This window comes from Babylonia areolata, chromosome 12, assembly GCF_041734735.1.
Source record: "Babylonia areolata isolate BAREFJ2019XMU chromosome 12, ASM4173473v1, whole genome shotgun sequence".
In the NCBI taxonomy this organism is placed as follows: domain Eukaryota; kingdom Metazoa; phylum Mollusca; class Gastropoda; order Neogastropoda; family Buccinidae; genus Babylonia; species Babylonia areolata.
In genome coordinates this window covers 1287886-1313161 of record NC_134887.1, presented here as the reverse complement: position 1 = coordinate 1313161, position 25276 = coordinate 1287886, and the positions used below count along the sequence as shown (strand labels likewise).

General features: G+C 41.6%; 1 protein-coding gene across 1 annotated transcript in view; it reads right to left on the bottom strand.

The window, feature by feature from the left end:
- The window catches only part of LOC143288299 (THO complex subunit 6 homolog), a 50679-nt gene that overhangs the window by 17565 nt on the left and 7838 nt on the right, over nucleotides 1-25276 (bottom strand). The window contains exons 3-7 of the mRNA XM_076596650.1: nucleotides 20741-20805; nucleotides 15063-15117; nucleotides 5995-6046; nucleotides 5341-5378; nucleotides 1510-1561 (exon numbers count right to left, since the gene is read on the bottom strand). Coding sequence (XP_076452765.1) covers nucleotides 1510-1561; nucleotides 5341-5378; nucleotides 5995-6046; nucleotides 15063-15117; nucleotides 20741-20805 — 262 coding nt within the window. The remainder of the gene's footprint in view (nucleotides 1-1509; nucleotides 1562-5340; nucleotides 5379-5994; nucleotides 6047-15062; nucleotides 15118-20740; nucleotides 20806-25276) is intronic.

The following is a 25276-nucleotide window of genomic DNA, read 5'->3' as shown; positions in this document are numbered from 1 at the left end:
TGAGGATATGTGTATGTCATGTCCCTTCTCCTGAACGCTTTGTGAACTCTGAGTGAGTTCAGAAGTCTATATGGTGGGGAGAGAAAGATTTCTCTGGGCTTTTGATGCCAAGCTCTGTCAAGCGACGGATCACCGTTCCAGCGAGGGAGCTGTTGGGTGTCGTCCGACAGAAGTAGTGGGGTGTGTGCGTTGTCACCCCCTTTCTGTGTGTGTGGGTCTGTGTTTCACCCTGGGCAGCGGTGTGCCCATTTACCTGGTGACAGGTGAGGGAGTCTGTGTTTGTCTGCGTAATATTAATGTAGTGTTGTGAATTGTGATATTGGTTGACGTTAAAGTGAGGTTTAGGTTACTTGCAAGGTCGGGGTGATGTGTTTTTTTAGTGGAAATCTTTTAAATCCAGCACTCTTTTATCTCTAAATATTCGGGGGAAATTAGTAAATTTGTTGTTTGGGTGTATCATTTTGCCATAATTATATTCAGCTCGGATTGTTTCAGGTCTGTAATGGTGATTGTCTAAGTGCAGTATGTAAATTTTCCCAAACATTTTTGGTGTGGATGGAAATGTAATGTAATTGTAATGTAGCCCGGCTGGTGCTGTTTATATTATTCGGAACTAGCATGATGGAAACTGAAATATTATTGCCATTTGTGCTTAGTCGTAATGTACGTTTGGGGTTGTGTGTTGGTTTAACCCTTTTATTATTTGGAAAATCGAAAGCAGACGATCAAATACTTTTCAAGGCGATAGTTTTGTACGCTGAGGCTGATAGTTCATGTAAAGTAAAAATATCCACTTGCTTTGTTTAGCGTAGTATATATTGCTTAAGGAAGAGATAAGTGGGAATGTACTCTTTTGGAACTAGTAAAAAAGAACATAGTCAACAGAGCCAGTGAGGTGTTACAGGTTTTCCTGATTCCCTCCCTTCCGTGCCACTGCCTTCGACGGGTCTCCGGGACAAGCCTGGAATGGTCCTCGTCCCCCTTCTAACGTGTCACCCCGAAACTCCCTCACTCCTGTTCCCGTTCGTACTTTCCCACTGTCCCTCTTCCCCGACCAGCTTCAACCAGCAAACTACCAGCTTGGTCCGTCTTTGGCTGTCAGCATGTGAATGAACTCTGGCAGCGTGTTTTAGCGGAACTGGCGCTGCAGTTGACAGCAAGTTGTGTTGTGCTGTAGTTAGACAGAGGTTATTTACGTGTGTGTGTGAGTAATGCTTGGGTTTGTGGTGTTCATTTATTTCTGTATGTTTGCATGACCACAGTAAAATGAGCTGAACTTTTCTGTGTCTCCGTGTTTGTGTTGTTGGGACGTTAGTTAGTCTGGGAAGGGGCGGGGGTTCATGGCCAACCCCTTACGGGTTGTGACAAACACGCTTTAAAAAAAAAATTTTTTTAAAAGGAATATCATGATAATAACAACAGTAATAGTAGTAGAAATAATAATAATAATAATAATGAAATATTAATTACAACAATACCAGCAAATAAAAACTAGAGGACATGTCTCACCAATTTCTCATCCACAGCAATGGAGTTCACTTCAGCGTTGGAAAAGACCCCACTGAAAGATAAAACATCCACGTGTGAATGATGCGTCATGTCACCATCGTCATCATCATCATCACTGTCATCTGTCACCATCATCATCATCATCACTGTCATCTGTCACCATCATCATCATCACTGTCATCTGTCACCATCGTCATCATCATCATCACTGTCATCTGTCACCATCGTCATCATCACTGTCATCTGTCACCATCGTCATCATCATCACTGTCATCTGTCACCATCGTCATCATCACTGTCATCTGTCACCATCGTCATCATCACTGTCATCTGTCACCATCATCATCATCACTGTCATCTGTCACCATCGTCATCATCACTGTCATCTGTCACCATCATCGTCATCATCATCACTGTCATCTGTCACCATCGTCATCATCATCACTGTCATCTGTCACCATCGTCATCATCACTGTCATCTGTCACCATCGTCATCATCATCATCACTGTCATCTGTCACCATCGTCATCATCACTGTCATCTGTCACCATCATCATCACTGTCATCTGTCACCATCGTCATCATCACTGTCATCTGTCACCATCATCATCATCACTGTCATCTGTCACCATCGTCATCATCATCATCACTGTCATCTGTCACCATCATCATCATCATCACTGTCATCTGTCACCATCGTCATCATCATCACTGTCATCTGTCACCATCGTCATCATCATCACTGTCATCTGTCACCATCGTCATCATCATCACTGTCATGTCATTTCTTGTGCTGATGTGGACAGTGACTTTACACACACACACACACACACACACACACACCAGACACACACACACTCACACACACACACACACCAGACACACACACACACACCAGACACACACACACACATGCACACACAAACATGTGCACCCACACACACACATGCACATCAGACACACACATGTATACATATATTATATTATATACAAATGCATAGTGTTAATACACATTCATGACAAACACAACCATTGTGCATACACTGTCCTTCCATGCATACAAAGGCACATGCATGCGCACTAACACGCATCACCCTGATAATCATCACATACTGTCCCCCTGTCCCCCTAAATATGTCTACATGCAAAATGATAACGGACTCCTCTCTCTCCCCCCCCCATTTGTACACAACAAGACACTTTCTCAGCATCTTTCTCTCAGAATAATGCCAATAATATGATGATGATGATAATAACAGTAATAATGATGATGACGATGACAATAACAATAATAGCAGTAAAAACATTAATGATAATAACAATAATAACATTAACCCTTTCAATCCTGCAGCACACTTTTCCGGTTTACAGGAATTTTACCCTTCATTCGTGGAGGCCGGAAAACCGTGCAGCAGAGAATTCCCCCTTTCCTTCCGGCAGCCCGGAAAATCAGTTCTCGCGGTAAGCGCTTTGAACTTCCCATGAGTCGCATCATCAGCGCGTGTCATAACAAGTCAACACACCTAACAATACAACATGACATCACACCTAACAACACAACATGACATCACACCTAACAACACAAGATATCACACCTAACAACACAACATGAAATCACACCTAACAATACAACATGACATCACACCTAACAATACAACATGACACCACACCTAACAACACAAGACATCACACCTAACAACACAAGACATCACACCTAACAACACAACATGACATCATACCTAACAACACAAGATATCACACCTAACAACAAAACAAGACACCACACCTAACAACACAACGTGACACCACACCTAACAACACAACATGACATCACACCTAACAACACAACATGACATCACACCTAACAACACATGACTGAACAACACAACATGACACCACACCTAACAACACAGCATGACATCACACCTAACAACACATAACTGAACAACACAACATGACACCCTAACAACACAACAAGACATCACACCTAACAACACAACAAGACACCACACCTAACAACACAACATGACACCACACCTAACAACACAACATGACACCACACCTAACAACACAACATGACCTAACAACACATCATGACATCACACCTAACAACACAACATGACATCACACCTAACAACACAACATGACACCACACCTAACAACACAACATGACCTAACAACACATCATGACATCACACCTAACAACACAACATGACACCACACCTAACAACACAACATGACATCACACCTAACAACACAACATGACCTAACAACACAACATGACATCACACCTAACAACACAACATGACATCACACCTGACAACACAACAAGACATCACACCTAACAACACAAGACATCACACCTAACAACACAACATGACATCACACCTAACAACACAACATGACACCACACCTAACAACACAAGACATCACACCTAACAACACAACATGACACCACACCTAACAACACAACATGACACCACACCTAACAACACACCATGACCTAACAACACATCATGACATCACACCTAACAACACAACGTGACATCAAACGTAACAACACAAGACATCACACCTAACAACACAACATGACACCACACCTAAAAACACAACATGACATCACACCTAACAACACAACATGACACCACACCTTACAACACAACATGACACCACACCTAACAACACAAGACACCACACCTAACAACACAAGACACCACACCTAACAACACATCATGACATCACACCTAACAACACAACATGACCTAACAACACATCATGACCTAACAACACAAAATGACCTAACAACACATCATGACCTAACAACACAACATGACCTAACAACACCACAACATGACCTAACAACACAACACGACCTAACAACACATCATGACCTAACAACACAACATGACCTAACAACACATCATGACCTAACAACACAACATGACCTAACAACACCACAACATGACCTAACAACACAACATGACCTAACAACACAACATGACACCACACCTAACAACACAAGACACCACACCTAACAACACAACATGACATAACAACACATCATGACCTAACAACACAACATGACCTAACAGTTTCAGTTTCAGTTTCAGTAGCTCAAGGAGGCGTCACTGCGTTCGGACAAAACCATATACGCTACACCACATCTGCCAAGCAGATGCCTGACCAGCAGCGTAACCCAACGCGCTTAGTCAGGCCTTGAGAACACACACACACACACACAAAAAAAACAAAAAAAAACAAACAAAAAAAAACAAAAAAAAACAAAAAAAACGGGGGAATAAATAATAGATAAGCTTGCATAAATAAATAAATAAATAAATAAATAAATAATAATTATAATATAGAAAAAGGTAGTAGTAATAATATTAGTAATACTAATAAAATGATAATAATAAAACATAAATAAATAAATAAATAAGACAACAATGGTGATAAATAACAACACCTAACAACACATCATGACCTAACAACACAACATGACACCACACCTAACACAACATGACCTAACAACACAACATGACCTAACAACACATCATGACCTAACAACACAACATGACACCACACCTAACACAACATGACCTAACAACACAACATGACACCACACCTAACACAACATGACCTAACAACACAACATGACCTAACAACACATCATGACCTAACAACACAACATGACACCACACCTAACACAACATGACCTAACAACACACCATGACCTACCAACACAACATGACCTAACAACACAACATGACACCACACCTGACAAACGACGTGGTACACGATACATGACACAATACACACACAGTTACCGACCTTCGAGGAAGAGACAGAGCCCAGGCCAGTTTGGCCGTCTGAAAACCACAAAAAAACACACTCAAAACAAAGAACGCTTTGCCGATGCAAACTTTAATGAGAAACAGAAACAAACACCAAGAAAGAAAGAGACCAATGAAAATAGCCACACAAAGTCAAATAAAAGACCGAAAATTTCTGAACATTTTTTTCTTTTCATCGCCACACATAACAAGGAAATGCTCCCAACCATGTCACTTTTGAGCACATACACACACACTCACTCTCTCTCTCACACACACACACACTCTCTCTCACATATACACACACTCAAACACATTCACTCACACACACACACACACACACACAGACAAACACACACGCGCACTCTCTCTCTCTCTCAAATACATACATACATACACACACACACACAAACATACTCACTCTCACACACACACACACAAACACACAGGCTTGCTCTCTCTCTCATAAACACACACACACACACACACACACACACACACACACACACTCGATCTCTCTCAAACACACAGTCGCACACACACACCTGCTTGCTCTCTCACATGCACACCTCTCTCTCTCTCTCTCTCTCTCTCTCACACACACACACACACACACACACACACAGAAGCAAGGACATGCTCCAAAGGTTACCTTTGACTGAAGGTCGCTCCATCTCCACGCTTGTATCTCACCATCTCCAGCGCTGCACACACATTCAGATGAGAAGGTTCAAGCTTAAAGGTCTGACAGCCTGTTACAGCAATTCACGTCCACTGTGTCTATACGTCTGGCAGCCTGTTACAGCAATTCACATCCACTGTGTCTACAGGTCTGACAGCCTGTTACAGCAATTCACGTCCACTGTGTCTATAGGTCTGACAGCCTGTTACAGCAATTCACGTCCACTGTGTCTACAGGTCTGACAGCCTGTTACAGCAATTCACGTCCACTGTGTCTACAGGTCTGACAGCCTGTTACAGCAATTCACGTCCACTGTGTCTACAGGTCTGACAGCCTGTTACAGCAATTCACGTCCACTGTGTCTACAGGTCTGACAGCCTGTTACAGCAATTCACGTCCACTGTGTCTATAGGTCTGACAGCCTGTTACAGCAATTCACGTCCACTGTGTCTACAGGTCTGACAGCCTGTTACAGCAATTCACGTCCACTGTGTCTACAGGTCTGACAGCCTGTTACAGCAATTCACGTCCACTGTGTCTATAGGTCTGACAGCCTGTTACAGCAATTCACGTCCACTGTGTCTACAGGTCTGACAGCCTGTTACAGCAATTCACGTCCACTGTGTCTACAGGTCTGACAGCCTGTTACAGCAATTCACGTCCACTGTGTCTACAGGTCTGACAGCCTGTTACAGCAACTCACGTCCACTGTGTCTACAGGTCTGACAGCCTGTTACAGCAATTCACGTCCACTGTGTCTACAGGTCTGACAGCCTGTTACAGCAATTCACGTCCACTGTGTCTACAGGTCTGACAGCCTGTTACAGCAATTCACATCCACTGTGTCTACAGGTCTGACAGCCTGTTACAGCAATTCACGTCCACTGTGTCTATAGGTCTGACAGCCTGTTACAGCAATTCACATCCACTGTGTCTACAGGTCTGACAGCCTGTTACAGCAATTCACATCCACTGTGTCTACAGGTCTGACAGCCTGTTACAGCAATTCACGTCCACTGTGTCTATAGGTCTGACAGCCTGTTACAGCAACTCACGTCCACTGTGTCTACAGGTCTGACAGCCTGTTACAGCAATTCACGTCCACTGTGTCTATAGGTCTGACAGCCTGTTACAGCAATTCACATCCACTGTGTCTATAGGTCTGACAGCCTGTTACAGCAATTCACGTCCACTGTGTCTATACGTCTGGCAGCCTGTTACAGCAATTCACGTCCACTGTGTCTATACGTCTGGCAGCCTGTTACAGCAATTCACGTCCACTGTGTCTATAGGTCTGACAGCCTGTTACAGCAATTCACGTCCACTGTGTCTATAGGTCTGACAGCCTGTTACAGCAATTCACGTCCACTGTGTCTATAGGTCTGACAGCCTGTTACAGCAATTCACGTCCACTGTGTCTATAGGTCTGACAGCCTGTTACAGCAATTCACGTCCACTGTGTCTATAGGTCTGACAGCCTGTTACAGCAATTCACATCCACTGTGTCTACAGGTCTGGCAGCCTGTTACAGCAATTCACGTCCACTGTGTCTATAGGTCTGACAGCCTGTTACAGCAATTCACATCCACTGTGTCTACAGGTCTGACAGCCTGTTACAGCAATTCACATCCACTGTGTCTAATGCTCTGCACAGGACGGTGGAACCCCATCCTCACTCTCCACCATCCAACCAAACTAAAGGGCCCATCCACATCTGGCTGGAGTGAGGGAAATCAGGACTCTAGCGCCTTTCCCCAAGGACACATAACCATGCTGAAACCGGGGCCTTGAACCCTGATGACCGGTGAACAGTGGATCCCAGTCCACGGCCTGACCAGCCCTGTCCGGGCACAGAAATGGGCACTGCTGTGGCTGTGTTGTTCAAACACAAAGCGGATTGTCCGGGCACAGAAATGGGAACTGCTGTCATTGTGTTGTCCAAACACAAAGCAGATTGTCCAGGCACAGAAATGGGGACTGCTGTCATTGTGTTGTCCAAACACAAAGCGGATTGTCCGGGCACAGAAATGGGGACTGCTGTCATTGTGTTGTCCAAACACAAAGCAGATTGTCCGGGCACAGAAATGGGGACTGCTGTGGCTGTGTTGTCCAAACACAAAGCGGATTGTCCGGGCACAGAAATGGGGACTGCTGTCATTGTGTTGTCCAAACACAAAGCAGATTGTCCAGGCACAGAAATGGGGACTGCTGTCATTGTGTTGTCCAAACACAAAGCGGATTGTCGGGGCACAGAAATGGGAACTGCTGTGGCTGTGTTGTCCAAACACAAAGCAGATTGTCCGGGCACAGAAATGGGGACTGCTGTGGCTGTGTTGTCCAAACACAAAGCAGATTGTCCGGGCACAGAAATGGGGACTGCTGTCATTGTGTTGTCCAAACACAAAGCGGATTGTCGGGGCACAGAAATGGGGACTGCTGTGGCTGTGTTGTCCAAACACAAAGCAGATTGTCCGGGCACAGAAATGGGGACTGCTGTCATTGTGTTGTCCAAACACAAAGCGGATTGTCGGGGCACAGAAATGGGGACTGCTGTGGCTGTGTTGTCCAAACACAAAGCAGATTGTCCGGGCACATAAATGGGGACTGCTGTCATTGTGTTGTCCAAACACAAAGCGGATTGTCCGGGCACAGAAATGGGGACTGCTGTCATTGTGTTGTCCAAACACAAAGTGGATTGTCCGGGCACAGAAATGGGAACTGCTGTCATTGTGTTGTCCAAACACAAAGCAGATTGTCCGGGCACAGAAATGGGGACTGCTGTCATTGTGTTGTCCAAACACAAAGCGGATTGTCGGGGCACAGAAATGGGGACTGTGGTTGTGTTGTCCAAACACAAAGCGGATTGTCAGGGCACAGAAATGGGGACTGCTGTCATTGTGTTGTCCAAACACAAAGCGGATTGTCAGGGCACAGAAATGGGGACTGTGGCTGTGTTGTCCAAACACAAAGCGGATTGTCAGGGCACAGAAATGGGGACTGCTGTCATTGTGTTGTCCAAACACAAAGCGGATTGTCCGGGCACATAAATGGGGACTGCTGTCATTGTGTTGTCCAAACACAAAGTGGATTGTCCGGGCACAGAAATGGGAACTGCTGTCATTGTGTTGTCCAAACACAAAGCAGATTGTCCGGGCACAGAAATGGGGACTGCTGTCATTGTGTTGTCCAAACACAAAGCGGATTGTCGGGGCACAGAAATGGGGACTGTGGCTGTGTTGTCCAAACACAAAGCGGATTGTCAGGGCACAGAAATGGGGACTGTGGCTGTGCTGTCCAAACACAAAGCGGATTGTCCGGGCACAGAAATGGGGACTGTGGCTGTGTTGTCCAAACACAAAGCGGATTGTCTGGGCACAGAAATGGGGACTGCTGTCATTGTGTTGTTCAAACACAAACAAGAGGCAAGGCCTTCAAGACTCACTTGTGATACACTTTTTAAAAAAATCTAATCGTTAAAATGTGTTCTGTATTTGTTATTATAAAGCTTCGCATTACAAAAAAAAAAAAAAAAAAAAGTCCTAACCAGATTCGAATTAAGTCCCCTAGCATTAATTACAGAGTACTTTCCCTTTTTTACTATCTGCACCAAAACGTTTGCAAAATAAATATAACTTCCATGCTTAGCAAAAGAAGTTCCTGTTTGAACAAAAAATGATAATAATGACTGCTCTTGTTGTTGGGTCAGAATATCAGATCAAAGTGCCAAGTTTAGAGAATACAAAAAATATAAATATAACAGTAAATGCAGTTTGCATATAATTAGGCTTCATTTTTTTTTTTTTTTTTTTGTGCCCATCCCAGAGGTGCAATATTGTTTTAAACAAGATGACTGGAAAGAACTGAATTTTTCCTATTTTTATGCCTAATTTGGTGTCAACTGACAAAGTATTTGCAGAGAAAATGTCAATGTTAAAGTTTACCATGGACACACAGACACACACACACACAGACAACCGAACACCGGGTTAAAACATAGACTCACTTTGTTTACACAAGTGAGTCAAAAAAAAACCAGTCTGATACTGTGATAGTAGTAAAACAAATACACTTGCAGACAAAAACAAAATATCAAACACTGTATGCTGTACTGTGGACACGCTGGAAAGAGCAGCCCCAATTTCACACAGAGAAATCTGTAATGACAAACACTGTATGGTGCTGTACTGTGGACACGCTGGAAAGAGCAGCCCCAATTTCACACAGAGAAATCTGTAATGACAAACACTGTATGCTGTACTGTGGACACGCTGGAAAGAGCAGCCCCAATTTCACACAGAGAAATCTGTAATGACAAACACTGTATGGCGCTGTACTGTGGACACGCTGGAAAGAGCAGCCCCAATTTCACACAGAGAAATCTGTAATGACAAAACATAATACAACAAACTACAACTCAAGCAAAGGAAAAAGACAATACATGCAAAGGTAGCATCAAGTTATACCACAGTCCTCTCTTTGGAAGGCAGTTTTAGTTCTGCAGAGAAATCTGTTGAGACAAGAAAGTTACGCAACACACTGAGGAAAACTCATGCATGCTTGTGCATACAAACACTCAAGTCCAACACAAACACACACAAACACATTTGTTTTTAATCTGTTCCTGAACTTTGGATCATGAGGCATATGTTGTTATTGTCATTTGGGATGAAATAGTGCTGGCCCTTTGGGGAAAGTCTCTATCTGATCTCATTTTCAGCCCCTCTCCAATAGTTCTTACTTTTGCTCGCCCTTACTACAAACTTTGATGTTGCAAGTTCTTGATATTCATCAAGTGGTAGAATTCCAGCTTCTCTGTATGTTTCCAAATTGGATGTGTGACTAGGGACACCTGGTGCAAGACAACGCTTTAGAGTCTAATCTTTGTCATTTTTGGAATAAATATTTCAGGGCACTAAAGTACACTTCTTGACCATATGTAAGTTTTGATCTGCAAGGCACTGTGGACAGGTGAATTAAAAGTTTTTACATCCATCTAAATAAGTTACAACTGAACGCAGACAAAACCAAAGCAATGATCATAGGAACTAAACAAAAACTCTCTTCCATCACAACTGACAAAATCAGCCTTGGCATTACATCCATCCCTCTTTCCAGCTCAGACAGGAACCTCGGCATTATCCTTGACAACACACTGTCCATGCAAAGATTTATCAGTCAGACATGTCAATCCTGCTACTGTCAACTGCGACACATCAGTTCCATTTGGAAATATCTGTCCACTGACACAACATCTAGACTTGTCGTTTCTCTCATTCTCTCTCGCCTTGACTGCTGTAACTCTCTATTGTCTGGTTTGCCTGCTTCATCCATTCAGTCCCTTCAGCGCACACAAAACTGCCCAACCCATCCTCAGAACGAAAAGATCTGAGCACATCACTCTTATTTTGCAACATCTCCATTGGCTCCCTGTCTCACACAGAATAAAGTACAAGATCAGCACTCTATGTTATAAATGTATTCACAAATCTGCCCCTTCCTATCTCTGGCTGCCTTCATCTCCACACTCCATCTCGCTCTCTACAATCAGCTTCGGATCCACTCTGTTTACACATACCCAGATTCAAACACTCCACTGTTGGAGGCCGTTCTTTCTCTGTCTCTGGACCTTGCATTTGGAATGAACTTCCTCTTTCGCTTTGTCGCATCTCTGCACTCAGCTCTTCCAAGTCTGGCCTTAACACCCACCTCTTCACAAGATAGCCTCCCTCCCTCTTCCTTGTCTTCAGTTTCTTCAGTTTTAGAGTTATGCATGCATGTGAACGACTGGTGTGAAAGCGCTTAGATTTGTCTCTGCACAAGATTCAGCGCTATATAAATACTATCATTATTATTATTATCCCCCCAAAGATGTTAGTCATGATCTTTAAGAGATTAAAAATATTCCTTGCTTCCGTTAGCATGTAGTCAAAATGTAAATTCCGACTCAGTTTTGTTTTAAGGAAAACTCAAACAAATTTGAAACATTGCTTGTATTCTAAAGTTTCTCCAAGTAATTTGAAATTTGTTAACTTAGTTGGGTTAAATAACATCACACTGGTTTTATCAGCAGACAGTGATAATCTGATTTCAAACATGTATCGTCCCAGGCTGTTGAGATCCGCCTGAAATAATCTCTCCTAAAATAATATAATCCTGTGTTCTTGGTGGTGTTCTTCTTCTCCTTCTTCTGCGTTCACTCGTATGCACACCAGTGGCTTTTACGTGTATGACCGTTTTTACCCCGCCATGTAGGCAGCCATACTCCGTTTTCGGGGGTGTGCATGCTGGGTATGTTCTTGTTTCCATAACCCACCGAACGCTGACATGGATTACAGGATCTTTAACGTGCGTATTTGATCTTCTGCTTGCATATACACACGAAGGGGGTTCAGGCACTAGCAGGTCTGCACATATGTTGACCTAGGAGATCGTAAAAATCTCCACCCTTTACCCACCAGGCGCCGTCACCGTGATTCGAACCCGCAACCCTCAGATTGACAGTCCAACACTTTAACCACTCGGCTATTGCGCCCGTGGTGTTGACTTTTTAAGGTTATGTTCATCCACTAGCAAATGTGGCAGCTGCATCTACTTCCACACCCACACCGTTACAGGAAACACAAAAACCGGCTTTTGATATAAGTTTCAGTTTCAGTTTCAGTAGCTCAAGGAGGCGTCACTGCATTCGGACAAATCCATATACACAACAACATCTGCCAAGCAGATGTGTGACCAGCAGCGTAACCCAACACGCTTAGTCAGGCCTTGAGAGAGAAAAAAAAAGGTGAATAAATAATAGATCAGCTTACATAAATAAATAAATATATAATAATTATCATGTAAAAAAAAAAAGGTAGTAGTAATAATAATAATAATAAAATAATAATAATAATAAATAAATAAATAAATAAATAAGACAACAATGATGATAAATAAGCAAATAAATGTAAAGCATGAAGACACACATACACCCACACATGCATAACAGATATGCACCAAACATGCAATTTGATATAAATTTTGGTATAAACTATTGTGATATGAAAAAGGATGAAAATATCAATATTATGAAATTGAATGCAAACACTGGTCCATGTGAAAAGTAGCCAAACCACCTTCAGGTGTTTACAGATGGTTCGGTGCTAGAAAGTAAAGACCGAGGTGCAGCTTTCGTCATTCCTACAGTTAAAATTGAAAGGTCACTTTATCTTGGAAGTATATATATTTATAGTTGAATTAGTTGCTGTTATGTTTGCATTAGAATATCTGATAAATCTCCCAGTTACTATACACCAAACAGTTATATTAATTAAAAGATCAGTGATACAAGCTTTAGATTCATTTGATATGAAAACTCGACCAGATCTTACATTTGAAATGAATTATTCATTACGCATTCTACCAGCCAAAGGCACAGTCACAGAATTTTGCTGGGTACCTTCTCATACTGTTATACAAGGAAATGAAATGGCCGACAGAACAGCAAACAAAGGTGCACAAAGAACACAGAATACATTTGACATTTATCCAGAATGCTACAGACTGCTCCAGTCTTAATGGAGAGCAGATGTCATCCTGGTACTGATAATACGATTTCTTACTCAAAGGAAATGGGGATTACAACTGAAATTACTCTACAAAAAATGATGGAATTTCCATCATAGTATTACAGACTGTTAATCTCTCTGGTGTCTTGCTTCCACAGTCATGTAAAGTCAGTCATTTTTCATAACAAAACATTAAAGAAGTTCTGTCTAACCATTTACTGTTATTCCAAACTGCTGAATCCCTGGTACATAGTCCAACAGGAGTGTTTTTAGGATGCAATCTACAGGTCCTTTTTGTTGTTCATGTAGTTAATTGCCGTTACACTTATTTTTATAGATTGTTGATCCCACTATTCTAGCTTATCCTATCTCTGTACTATATCACTTGATCCCGCTATTGTAGCCTATCCTTTCTTTGTACTATATCACTTGATCCCACTATTGTAGCCTATCCTTTCTCTGTATATCACTTGATCCCACTATTGTAGCCTATCCTTTCTCTGTATATCACTTGATCCCACTATTGTAGCCTATCCTTTCTCTGTATATCACTTGATCCCACTATTGTAGCCTATGCTTTCTCTGTATATCACTTGATCCCACTATTGTAGCCTATCCTTTCTCTGTATATCACTTGATCCCACTATTGTAGCCTATGCTTTCTCTGTATATCACTTGATCCCACTATTGTACCCTACCCTTTCTCTGTATATCACTTGATCCCACTATTGTAGCCTATCCTTTCTTTGTACTATATCACTTGATCCCACAATTGTACCCTACCCTTTCTCTGTATATCACTTGATCCCACTATTGTAGCCTATCCTTTCTTTGTACTATATCACTTGATCCCACTATTGTAGCCTATCCTTTCTCTGTATATCACTTGATCCCACTATTGTAGCCTATCCTTTCTTTGTACTATATCACTTGATCCCACAATTGTACCCTATCCTTTCTCTGTATATCACTTGATCCCACTATTGTAGCCTATCCTTTCTTTGTACTATATCACTTGATCCCACTATTGTACCCTATCCTTTCTCTGTATATCACTTGATCCCACTATTGTAGCCTATCCTTTCTTTGTACTATATCACTTGATCCCACTATTGTACCCTATCCTTTCTCTGTATATCACTTGATCCCACTATTGTAGCCTATTCTTTGTACTATATCACTTGATCCCACTATTGTAGCCTATGCTTTCTCTGTATATCACTTGATCCCACTATTGTAGCCTATCCTTTCTCTGTATATCACTTGATCCCACTATTGTAGCCTATCCTTTCTCTGTATATCACCCTTGAATCCACCTTCCCCACCTCACCCCCTCCTCACAAACACAAACACACATACACAAACATGTCACGTCTAATATCACGTAAAGTGAAAGACGTTGAATTAAAGGAAGAACACACACACACACACACACACACACACGATATACACACACTATGCACACATGAACACAAAGGCAAATTGTGTTACCTGATTAAAAAGGTGTCAGTGGAAGCCAAAGTAAATATACCTCCATCTTTGCAGGCTGCAACATCAAACAATTTCTCTGTTAAACAACCACACAACCACAATGAAACAGTGTACATTTTACTTGTTAAACAACCACAATGAACATTGTACATTTTACTTGTTAAACAACCACAATGAACATTGTACATTTTACTTGTTAAACAACCACAATGAACATTGTACATTTTACTTGTTAAACAACCACAATGAAACAGTGTACATTTTACTTGTTAAACAACCACAATGAACATTGTACATTTTACTTGTTAAACAACCACAATGAACATTGTACATTTTACTTGTTAAACAACCACAATGAAACATTGTACATTTTACTTGTTAAACAACCACAATGAAACAGTGTACATTTTACTTGTTAAACAACCACAATGAAACAGTGTACATTTTACTTGTTAAACAACCACAATGAACATTGTACATTTTACTTGTTAAACAACCACAATGAAACAGTGTACATTTTACTTGTTAAACAACCACAATGAACATTGTACATTTTACTTGTTAACCCGGAGAGCGCGATGAGCCACGATCGTGGCTTTCCCGGTAAAGTGCGATGGGCCACCATCGTGGCTCTGTTTACATAAGGTCCGACATCATACCGCTATACTCGGCAGCCTTCGTAAAACTGCCTCGTTCTGGTGTTACTGCCTCCCTGCTTGTGTTTGCACAAACTTTGACCGAGTTTATAAGTCCAGATCTTCGTATTTTTTGTAAACAATGAGTGACACTGAAGTTGACAAAGCTCAGGAAATGAGTGACCTTGTCACTGGTGATGATTCGTTTGCTGACAGGGATTCTGGTGAAAACGGCTTTGTTATTTTGACACTTGGGCATGCTGGCTTGCTTGTTGTTCAGTTTTGTGTCTCCAGCCACAAAAACTGGGGGGTGGGTGATGGGGGTGGGGAGGGGTGGTAAAGTGGGTTAGGCATGGATCTCTTGCGATTTCTTGACCAAATCAAGCTAGAAAACTGGAAATTATTTTGATTTAAAGCATTCTTGCTGCTTTTGAAAGCAACATGAGCTAAAAGAAAACATTTATTTCTGTTTTTGCCTGTGATTGCATAAAGTATTGTAGATGTGCGCGTGCGTGGCGTCGGTCGGTGTGTCTCAAATAAATAATACAATGCTTATAATTTTATTGTTTCAGTTATATTCATATCATAATTCTGCAGCCAGAACATTTTTTGTACAGTTTAATTCCAATTTTGAGATTTTGACTCTGTAAAAGATGTGAAAATACCTATAAACATTGTGGTTGACGTTTTTGGAAAACAAGTGTGCAAAATTTGTTAATTATATCCTATGGAATATCTCCAACTACATACAAGGTACAGCCTTTTTCTTACTTTTATCTGATTCTTCATTCACTCTACTTTCCAAAAATGTATAGGTTTACCTATTTATTCTTACTGATAAGCATACAAATGCCCCAAATCAGAGCACAGGTAGCGGAGGCAAACTATCCCTTTGTTTTAAGCATGATTTCTGTAAGTATGTTTTATTATATCCAGCACTTTGAGGGTTAAACAACCACAATGAACATTGTACATTTTACTTGTTAAACAACCACAATGAACATTGTACATTTTACTTGTTAAACAACCACAATGAACATTGTACATTTTACTTGTTAAACAACCACAATGAAACATTGTACATTTTACTTGTTAAACAACCACAATGAAACATTGTACATTTTACTTGTTAAACAACCACAATGAAACATTGTACATTTTACTTGTTATACAACCACAATGAACATTGTACATTTTACTTGTTAACCAACCACAATGAAACTGTACATTTTACTTGTTAAACAACCACAATGAACACTGTACATTTTACTTGTTAAACAACCACAATGAAACATTGTACATTTTACTTGTTAAACAACCACAATGAAACAGTGTACATTTTACTTGTTAAACAACCACAATGAACACTGTACATTTTACTTGTTAAACAACCACAATGAACATTGTACATTTTACTTGTTAAACAACCACAATGAAACAGTGTACATTTTACTTGTTAAACAACCACAATGAACATTGTACATTTTACTTGTTAAACAACCACAATGAAACAGTGTACATTTTACTTGTTAAACAACCACAATGAAACAGTGTACATTTTACTTGTTAAACAACCACAATGAACATTGTACATTTTACTTGTTAAACAACCACAAGGAACATTGTACATTTTACTTGTTAAACAACCACAAGGAACATTGTACATTTAACTTGTTAAACAACCACAAGGAACATTGTACATTTAACTTGTTAAACAACCACAATGAACATTGTCCATTTTACTTGTTAAACAACCACAATGAACATTGTCCATTTTACTTGTTAAACAAACACAATGAAACAGTGTCCATTTTACTTGTTAAACAACCACAATGAACATTGTCCATTTTACTTGTTAAACAACCACAATGAACATTGTACATTTTACTTGTTAAACAACCACAATGAACATTGTACATTTTACTTGTTAAACAACCGCAATGAACATTGTACATTTTACTTGTTAAACAACCACAATGAACATTGTACATTTTACTTGTTAAACAACCACAATGAACATTGTACATTTTACTTGTTAAACAACCACAATGAACAGTGTACATTTTATTTGTTAAACAACCACAATGAAACAATGTACATTTTACTTGACAGTGATTCCAAGAAAGAAGTTGTTGTCAGAACGGACGTAAGTAGCTCTGGAGTTGGTGGTGTTTTACTCCAGCACAATGACAATGACGAATTACTACATCCAGTCATCATTCATACAACCAAAAAGCTTATTCACAGCCAACAACAGCACTCAACGGTAGAATGTGAATGTCTTGCAACTGTTTGGGTACTGAACAAATTGTCCCGTTACCTTTATGGTCAGGACTTTCTGCTTCAGACAGACCACAAGCCATTCCTGTACTTAAAATGAAGCATGCACAAGAAACAAAAACTCATGCCATGGGCATCAGCATTGCAGGAACACACATTTCGAATGAAACTATCAGCGGTTCCGCAAACAGTCATCCTGATGTTTTGTCTGGATGCCATGTGGATCAGATAAATTCTGTTTGTGAAGAAAGACAAATGCTGTTCATGATGCCTGTAGGACTCTGATTTCAGTCAGTCTGTGCAGGACTGCTTAAGTCAGTGAAAAAACTGGACTGAAACAGTGTGTGTGCATGTGAGTAAATGACTGCAGTTATGCTGAATGTCTGGATAATGAAAGAAATTATTTTCCTGTGGAGTGTGCTGAATATTAAAATCACATCTTATTTCATCAGTGAATAACGGTACTACATGTGCTGTGAAGATTCTGATTCAATGTTGAGTGACAGTAAGTGAACATTATTTTGAGTGATGTAGAGACTTGAACAGACTATGTGCTGTGAAGATTCTGATTCAATGTTGAGTGACAGTAAGTGAACGTTATTTTGAGTGATGTAGAGACTTGAACAGACTATGTGCTGTGAAGATTCTGATTCAATGTTGAGTGACAGTAAGTGAACGTTATTTTGAGTGATGTAGAGACTTGAACAGACTATGTGCTGTGAAGATTCTGATTCAATGTTGAGTGACAGTAAGTGAACATTATTTTGAGTGATGTAGAGACTTGAACAGACTATGTGCTGTGAAGATTCTGATTCATTGTTGAGAGACAGTAAGTGAACGTTATTTTGAGTGATGTAGAGACTTGAACAGACTATGTGCTGTGAAGATTCTGATTCAATGTTGAGTGACAGTAAGTGAACGTTATTTTGAGTGATGTAGAGACTTGAACAGACTATGTGCTGTGAAGATTCTGATTCAATGTTGAGAGACAGTAAGTGAACGTTATTTTGAGTGATGTAGAGACTTGAACAGACTATGTGCTGTGAAGATTCTGATTCAATGTTGAGAGACAGTAAGTGAACGTTATTTTGAGTGATGTAGAGACTTGAACAGACTATGTGCTGTGAAGATTCTGATTCAATGTTGAGTGACAGTAAGTGAACGTTATTTTGAGTGATGTAGAGACTTGAACAGACTATGTGCTGTGAAGATTCTGATTCAATGTTGAGAGACAGTAAGTGAACGTTATTTTGAGTGATGTAGAGACTTGAACAGACTATGTGCTGTGAAGATTCTGATTCAATGTTGAGTGACAGTAAGTGAACGTTATTTTGAGTGATGTAGAGACTTGAACAGACTATGTGCTGTGAAGATTCTGATTCAATGTTGAGTGACAGTAAGTGAACGTTATTTTGAGTGATGTAGAGACTTGAACAGACTATGTGCTGTGAAGATTCAGAATAAAGCCTGAGTGATAAAGACAATCCAGTATTGTTTAAGGGAAGAGACACTTTTTGTGCTTGGACATACCGTAAAGTTCGGTCTATAAGCCGCGACTTTTTACCCCAGCTTCAACCTCTGCAGCTTATACAACGATGCGGCTTATTTGAGGATTTTAACGATCCCGGGAGTGTCACGTTCTCATCTATTCTTAGCTGCTCTTCAACTCACCAAAATCATGATTTCTGTCCATGAATTTTTGGATGAGCTTCACAATAGTGTGCTAACTGTTCACGTTTTATAAATCAAATCCCCACACATTAAAGCCTTCAGATCAGCATTCAGTTCTACTCTGCTCAAGCGTACACCCTCATCATGCCGAAAACGCGACGTAATGCCTCTGATGCAGCCTTCAAATTGAAGACAATCGACATAGCAGGCGACAGTGCAAGTGACGAACCAGCAGCGACCTCCACTTTGCATTCATGTTCATGAAGTGAAAGCGAGGCTGAAGTCAGTGACAAGATGGCGGAGGAAGCTGTGCTGGTTCTCTTCAACTCAGACACTGAAGACGAAGATTTCAGTGGATTCAGTGAGCAGGATGACGTTGAATAAATGTGACTATCCCTGAATTATGGATCTTATTTTTGTTGTGTTCTTTTTTTTTTTCTTTTTTTTTTGCGGCACTAGCAGTATTTTCGCTTGCTTTTCTTTGTGTTGTTCCCACTTGTGTTTATTTCATAACCTACAGTATTGACAGCTTTTCTGTAGTATCAGTGTGTGTTCCGGTACCAGAAATAAGTGTGGCTTATACGCCAGTGTGGCTTATGTATGTATGAAGTTAAATTTTATCCTAAATTTAGTGGGTGCGGCTTATATACCAGTGCGCTCAATAGACCGAACTTAGCGGTATTTGTGGAATTTCCATTCAGGACAGTGCAGGATGTTCCGCATGGTCATGGCTTTGGAGGTTCTTCTGACTGGATTTGAAAATAACTTTGCAAAAAGGTAGCTTTTTTCTCTCCTGAGCTATGAATAGTTGATACAGAATCAATTATTGAAGCTATCATAGATGTATTATAGCACAGACTAGTTAATGGCATTTGCCCCAAACCCTAGTTTTCTTCTCAGACAGGGGGGTAGTGTACCACCACATGATGACAAGACACAAAGTGATGAAGAAAAAAAAAGAAAAAAGACAACAATGATAAACCAATAAACCAGCAAAACAGGGGGTGTTAGCAGGTTCAAACCAAGCACCAACAGTAAGCTGACTTCCACACAGCGTTAAAGCACACCTAAATCAGGTGGTGAAAATCATACCTTTGAAGGAATAAACAGGGTGCTTGGATTTCTCTGTGGCATCCGCGGACAGAGCTGCCGACACGCTGCAACCAACACATTCTACATCACTGCACTGACATCCCCCTCCCCCTCCTTCCACACACACTACAACCAACACATTCTACATCACCCTCCCCCTCCTTCCACACACACTACAACCAACACATTCTACATCACCCTCCCCCTCCTTCCACACACACTACAACCAACACATTCTACATCACCCTCCCCCTCCTTCCACACACACTACAACCAACACATTCTACATCACCCTCCCCCTCCTTCCACACACACTACAACCAACACATTCTACATCACCCTCACCCTCCCCCTCCTTCCACACACACTACAACCATCACATTCTACATCACCCTCCCCCTCCTTCCACACACACTACAACCAACACATTCTACATCACCCTCACCCTCCCCCTCCTTCCACACACACTACAACCAACACATTCTACATCACCCTCCCCCTCCTTCCACACACACTACAACCAACACATTCTACATCACCCTCCCCCTCCTTCCACACACACTACAACCAACACATTCTACATCACCCTCCCCCTCCTTCCACACACACTACAACCAACACATTCTACATCACCCTCACCCTCCTTCCACACACACTACAACCAACACATTCTACATCACCCTCCCCCTCCTTCCACACACACTACAACCAACACATTCTACATCACCCTCACTCTCCTTCCACACACACTACAACCAACACAATCTACATCACCCTCCCCCTCCTTCCACACACACCACAACCAACACATTCTACATCACCCTCCCCCTCCTTCCACACACACTACAACCAACACATTCTACATCACCCTCACCCTCCTTCCACACACACTACAACCAACACATTCTACATCACCCTCACCCTCCTTGCACACACACTACAACCAACACATTCTACATCACCCTCCCCCTCCTTCCACACACACTACAACCAACACATTCTACATCACCCTCCCCCTCCTTCCACACACACTACAACCAACACATTCTACATCACCCTCATCCTCCTTCCACACACACTACAACCAACACATTCTACATCCCCCTCCCCCTCCTTCCACACACACTACAACCAACACATTCTACATCACCCTCCCCCTCCTTCCACACACACTACAACCAACACATTCTACATCACCCTCCCCCTCCTTGCACACACACTACAACCAACACATTCTACATCACCCTCCCCCTCCTTCCACACACACTACAACCAACACATTCTACATCACCCTCCCCCTCCTTCCACACACACTACAACCAACACATTCTACATCACCCTCACCCTCCTTGCACACACACTACAACCAACACATTCTACATCACCCTCCCCCTCCTTCCACACACACTACAACCAACACATTCTACATCACCCTCACCCTCCCCCTCCTTCCACACACACTACAACCAACACATTCTACATCACCCTCCCCCTCCTTCCACACACACTACAACCAACACATTCTACATCACCCTCACCCTTCTTCCACACACACTACAACCAACACATTCTACATCACCCTCACCCTCCTTCCACACACACTACAACCAACACATTCTACATCACCCTCCCCCTCCTTCCACACACACTACAACCAACACATTCTACATCACCCTCCCCCTCCCCCTCCTTCCACACACACTACAACCAACACATTCTACATCACCCTCCCCCTCCTTCCACACACACTACAACCAACACATTCTACATTACCCTCCCCCTCCTTCCACACACACTACAACCAACACATTCTACATCACCCTCCCCCTCCTTCCACACACACTACAACCAACACATTCTACATCACCCTCCCCCTCCTTCCACACACACTACAACCAACACATTCTACATCACCCTCACCCTCCTTCCACACACACTACAACCAACACATTCTACATCACCCTCACCCTCCTTCCACACACACTACAACCAACACATTCTACATCACCCTCCCCTCCTCCTCCTTCCACACACACTACAACCAACACATTCTACATCACCCTCCCCCTCCTTCCACACACACTACAACCAACACATTCTACATCACCCTCACCCTCCCCCTCCTTCCACACACACTACAACCAACACATTCTACATCCCCCTCCCCCTCCTTCCACACACACTACAACCAACACATTCTACATCCCCCTCCCCCTCCCCCTCCTTCCACACACACTACAACCAACACATTCTACATCCCCCTCCCCCTCCTTCCACACACACTACAACCAACACATTCTACATCACCCTCCCCCTCCTTCCACACACACTACAACCAACACATTCTACATCACCCTCCCCCTCCTTCCACACACACTACAACCAACACATTCTACATCCCCCTCCCCCTCCTTCCACACACACCACAACCAACACATTCTACATCACCCTCACCCTCCTTCCACACACACTACAACCAACACATTCTACATCCCCCTCCCCCTCCTTCCACACACACTACAACCAACACATTCTACATCACCCTCCCCCTGCTTCCACACACACTACAACCAACACATTCTACATCACCCTCACCCTCCCCCTCCTTCCACACACACCACAACCAACACATTCTACATCACCCTCCCCCTCCTTCCACACACATTACAACCAACACATTCTACATCACCCTCATCCTCCTTCCACACACACCACAACCAACACATTCTACATTACCAACCTCACACTTCCATCCACATATACCATACATATGTTCATAGGCACACAAACCACACACACACACACACACACACACACACACACACACACAAGAAAGCCAAGGCGTTCAATAATACAAGATGTGTGATGAACAGGAATTAATGAATGTCAAAAATTTTCTTTAACAACTCACAAATCAGATCATCAAGCAACTGGGCAGGGGTTAAATCAGACTAAAGTTGCCACACTAGGCTAGCATGTAAAGTGATTGCACGTTTCAAATGATATTGTTTCATGTATCTTAACTCCTTATGATATACTTAATTTCACGGTAAAGAAACAAGATGTCCTAACTAATGTAAGTACATGTATATATCTGTTATGTAAAACATGAAAAATTTGAATAAAATTAATAGAATATTAAAAAAAAAAAAAAAATGTTTCCTCGCCTCAGACACATGGCAGCATGTAGCTGTCTCTGTGCAGACAGGTGTACACAACCAAAAGCAAGCAGGTGCAAGACTTACCTTGACTGAAGCCACCTTTTTCACTGCTGGGACAGTTATTCACACACGATTAGAGTCGTGATTATTATCATCAATTTATCAGCCATTTTATTTTCTTCTACGGTATATAATTTCTTCATCAGGTGATGAAAAAAATTCCCTCCTGCAGAACCAGAAAATGCACTTTCTCTTTCCGGGCTTCTTCCACATGGAACTCACTCCCGTTTCCTGTCCGTCATGCTGTGTTTTGCCCTTCTTTCAAAACCTCTTTGAAAACTCATTTATTTCCAGCCATTCAAATCAGTAAATAACTCCTTGTTTTCACTTTTATGTTTTAATCAAGTTAATTTTTTACTTCTATTGCTTTTACTATTTTTAAACGAACACGTGTTTTTTATTTCTATTGTTTTTACTATTTTCAAACGTGCACATGTTCAAATGCCTTGAACGATCGGGATGTACGTGCACGCGTGTGTGTCTACATCTTGTGAGGAGTGGGTGTGGGTTTGTGGGATGGAGTTGGAACGGGCTGATCTGTGCGTGCAGGTGTATTTGTGTTTTTTAGTATGCATGCGTGATCGCATTTTTTATTGTAAAAGCCCATGGCTTTTCTATCATTAGACTGGGCATACCAAATGTCCTTTCATTATCATTATAATCATTATCATCATCATCTGACAAAATGCAAGCTATTTACAGCTGGTTTTTATTATTTTATTTTTCATTTTTCTATTTGGGTATCATTCTGTGGAGGTGGACTTTTTCAAACATAAAAATTATCATCTTCACTTTTAAATGCCTGATTATCATCCATATTTAAAATGATTGGGGGAAAAGCCCAGACTTAGAATCCACATTCATTTTCCTTCACAATACATTTACTTTCATTCTGTATCTCCTATAGTTTTTGTGGAATGAGTTTTTTCTTTTTAAATTCATAGCCCCTCAATCTTCCTACTTCCCAACTAAGGGGAAAGTGCTTCATTTCACTGAACAAGTTGTCTCCTGCATTTTTACACAAAGGAATTTCTTTGGGGGCAAACTCACTCATACTGCTGTAGCTCTGATGTGTTAAATCAGGTGCTGGTATACTGTTGTGTTAAATCAGGTGCTGGTATACTGTTGTGTTAAATCAGGTGCTGGTATACTGTTGTGTTAAATCAGGTGCTGGTATACTGTTGTGTTAAATCAGGTGCTGGTATACTGTTGTGTTAAATCAGGTGCTGGTATACATGTCAAGCTGCAGCCATCTGGGATTACCTACAGATACAAGGCAATGTCAGCAGATTACCTGTACAAGGCAATGTCAGCA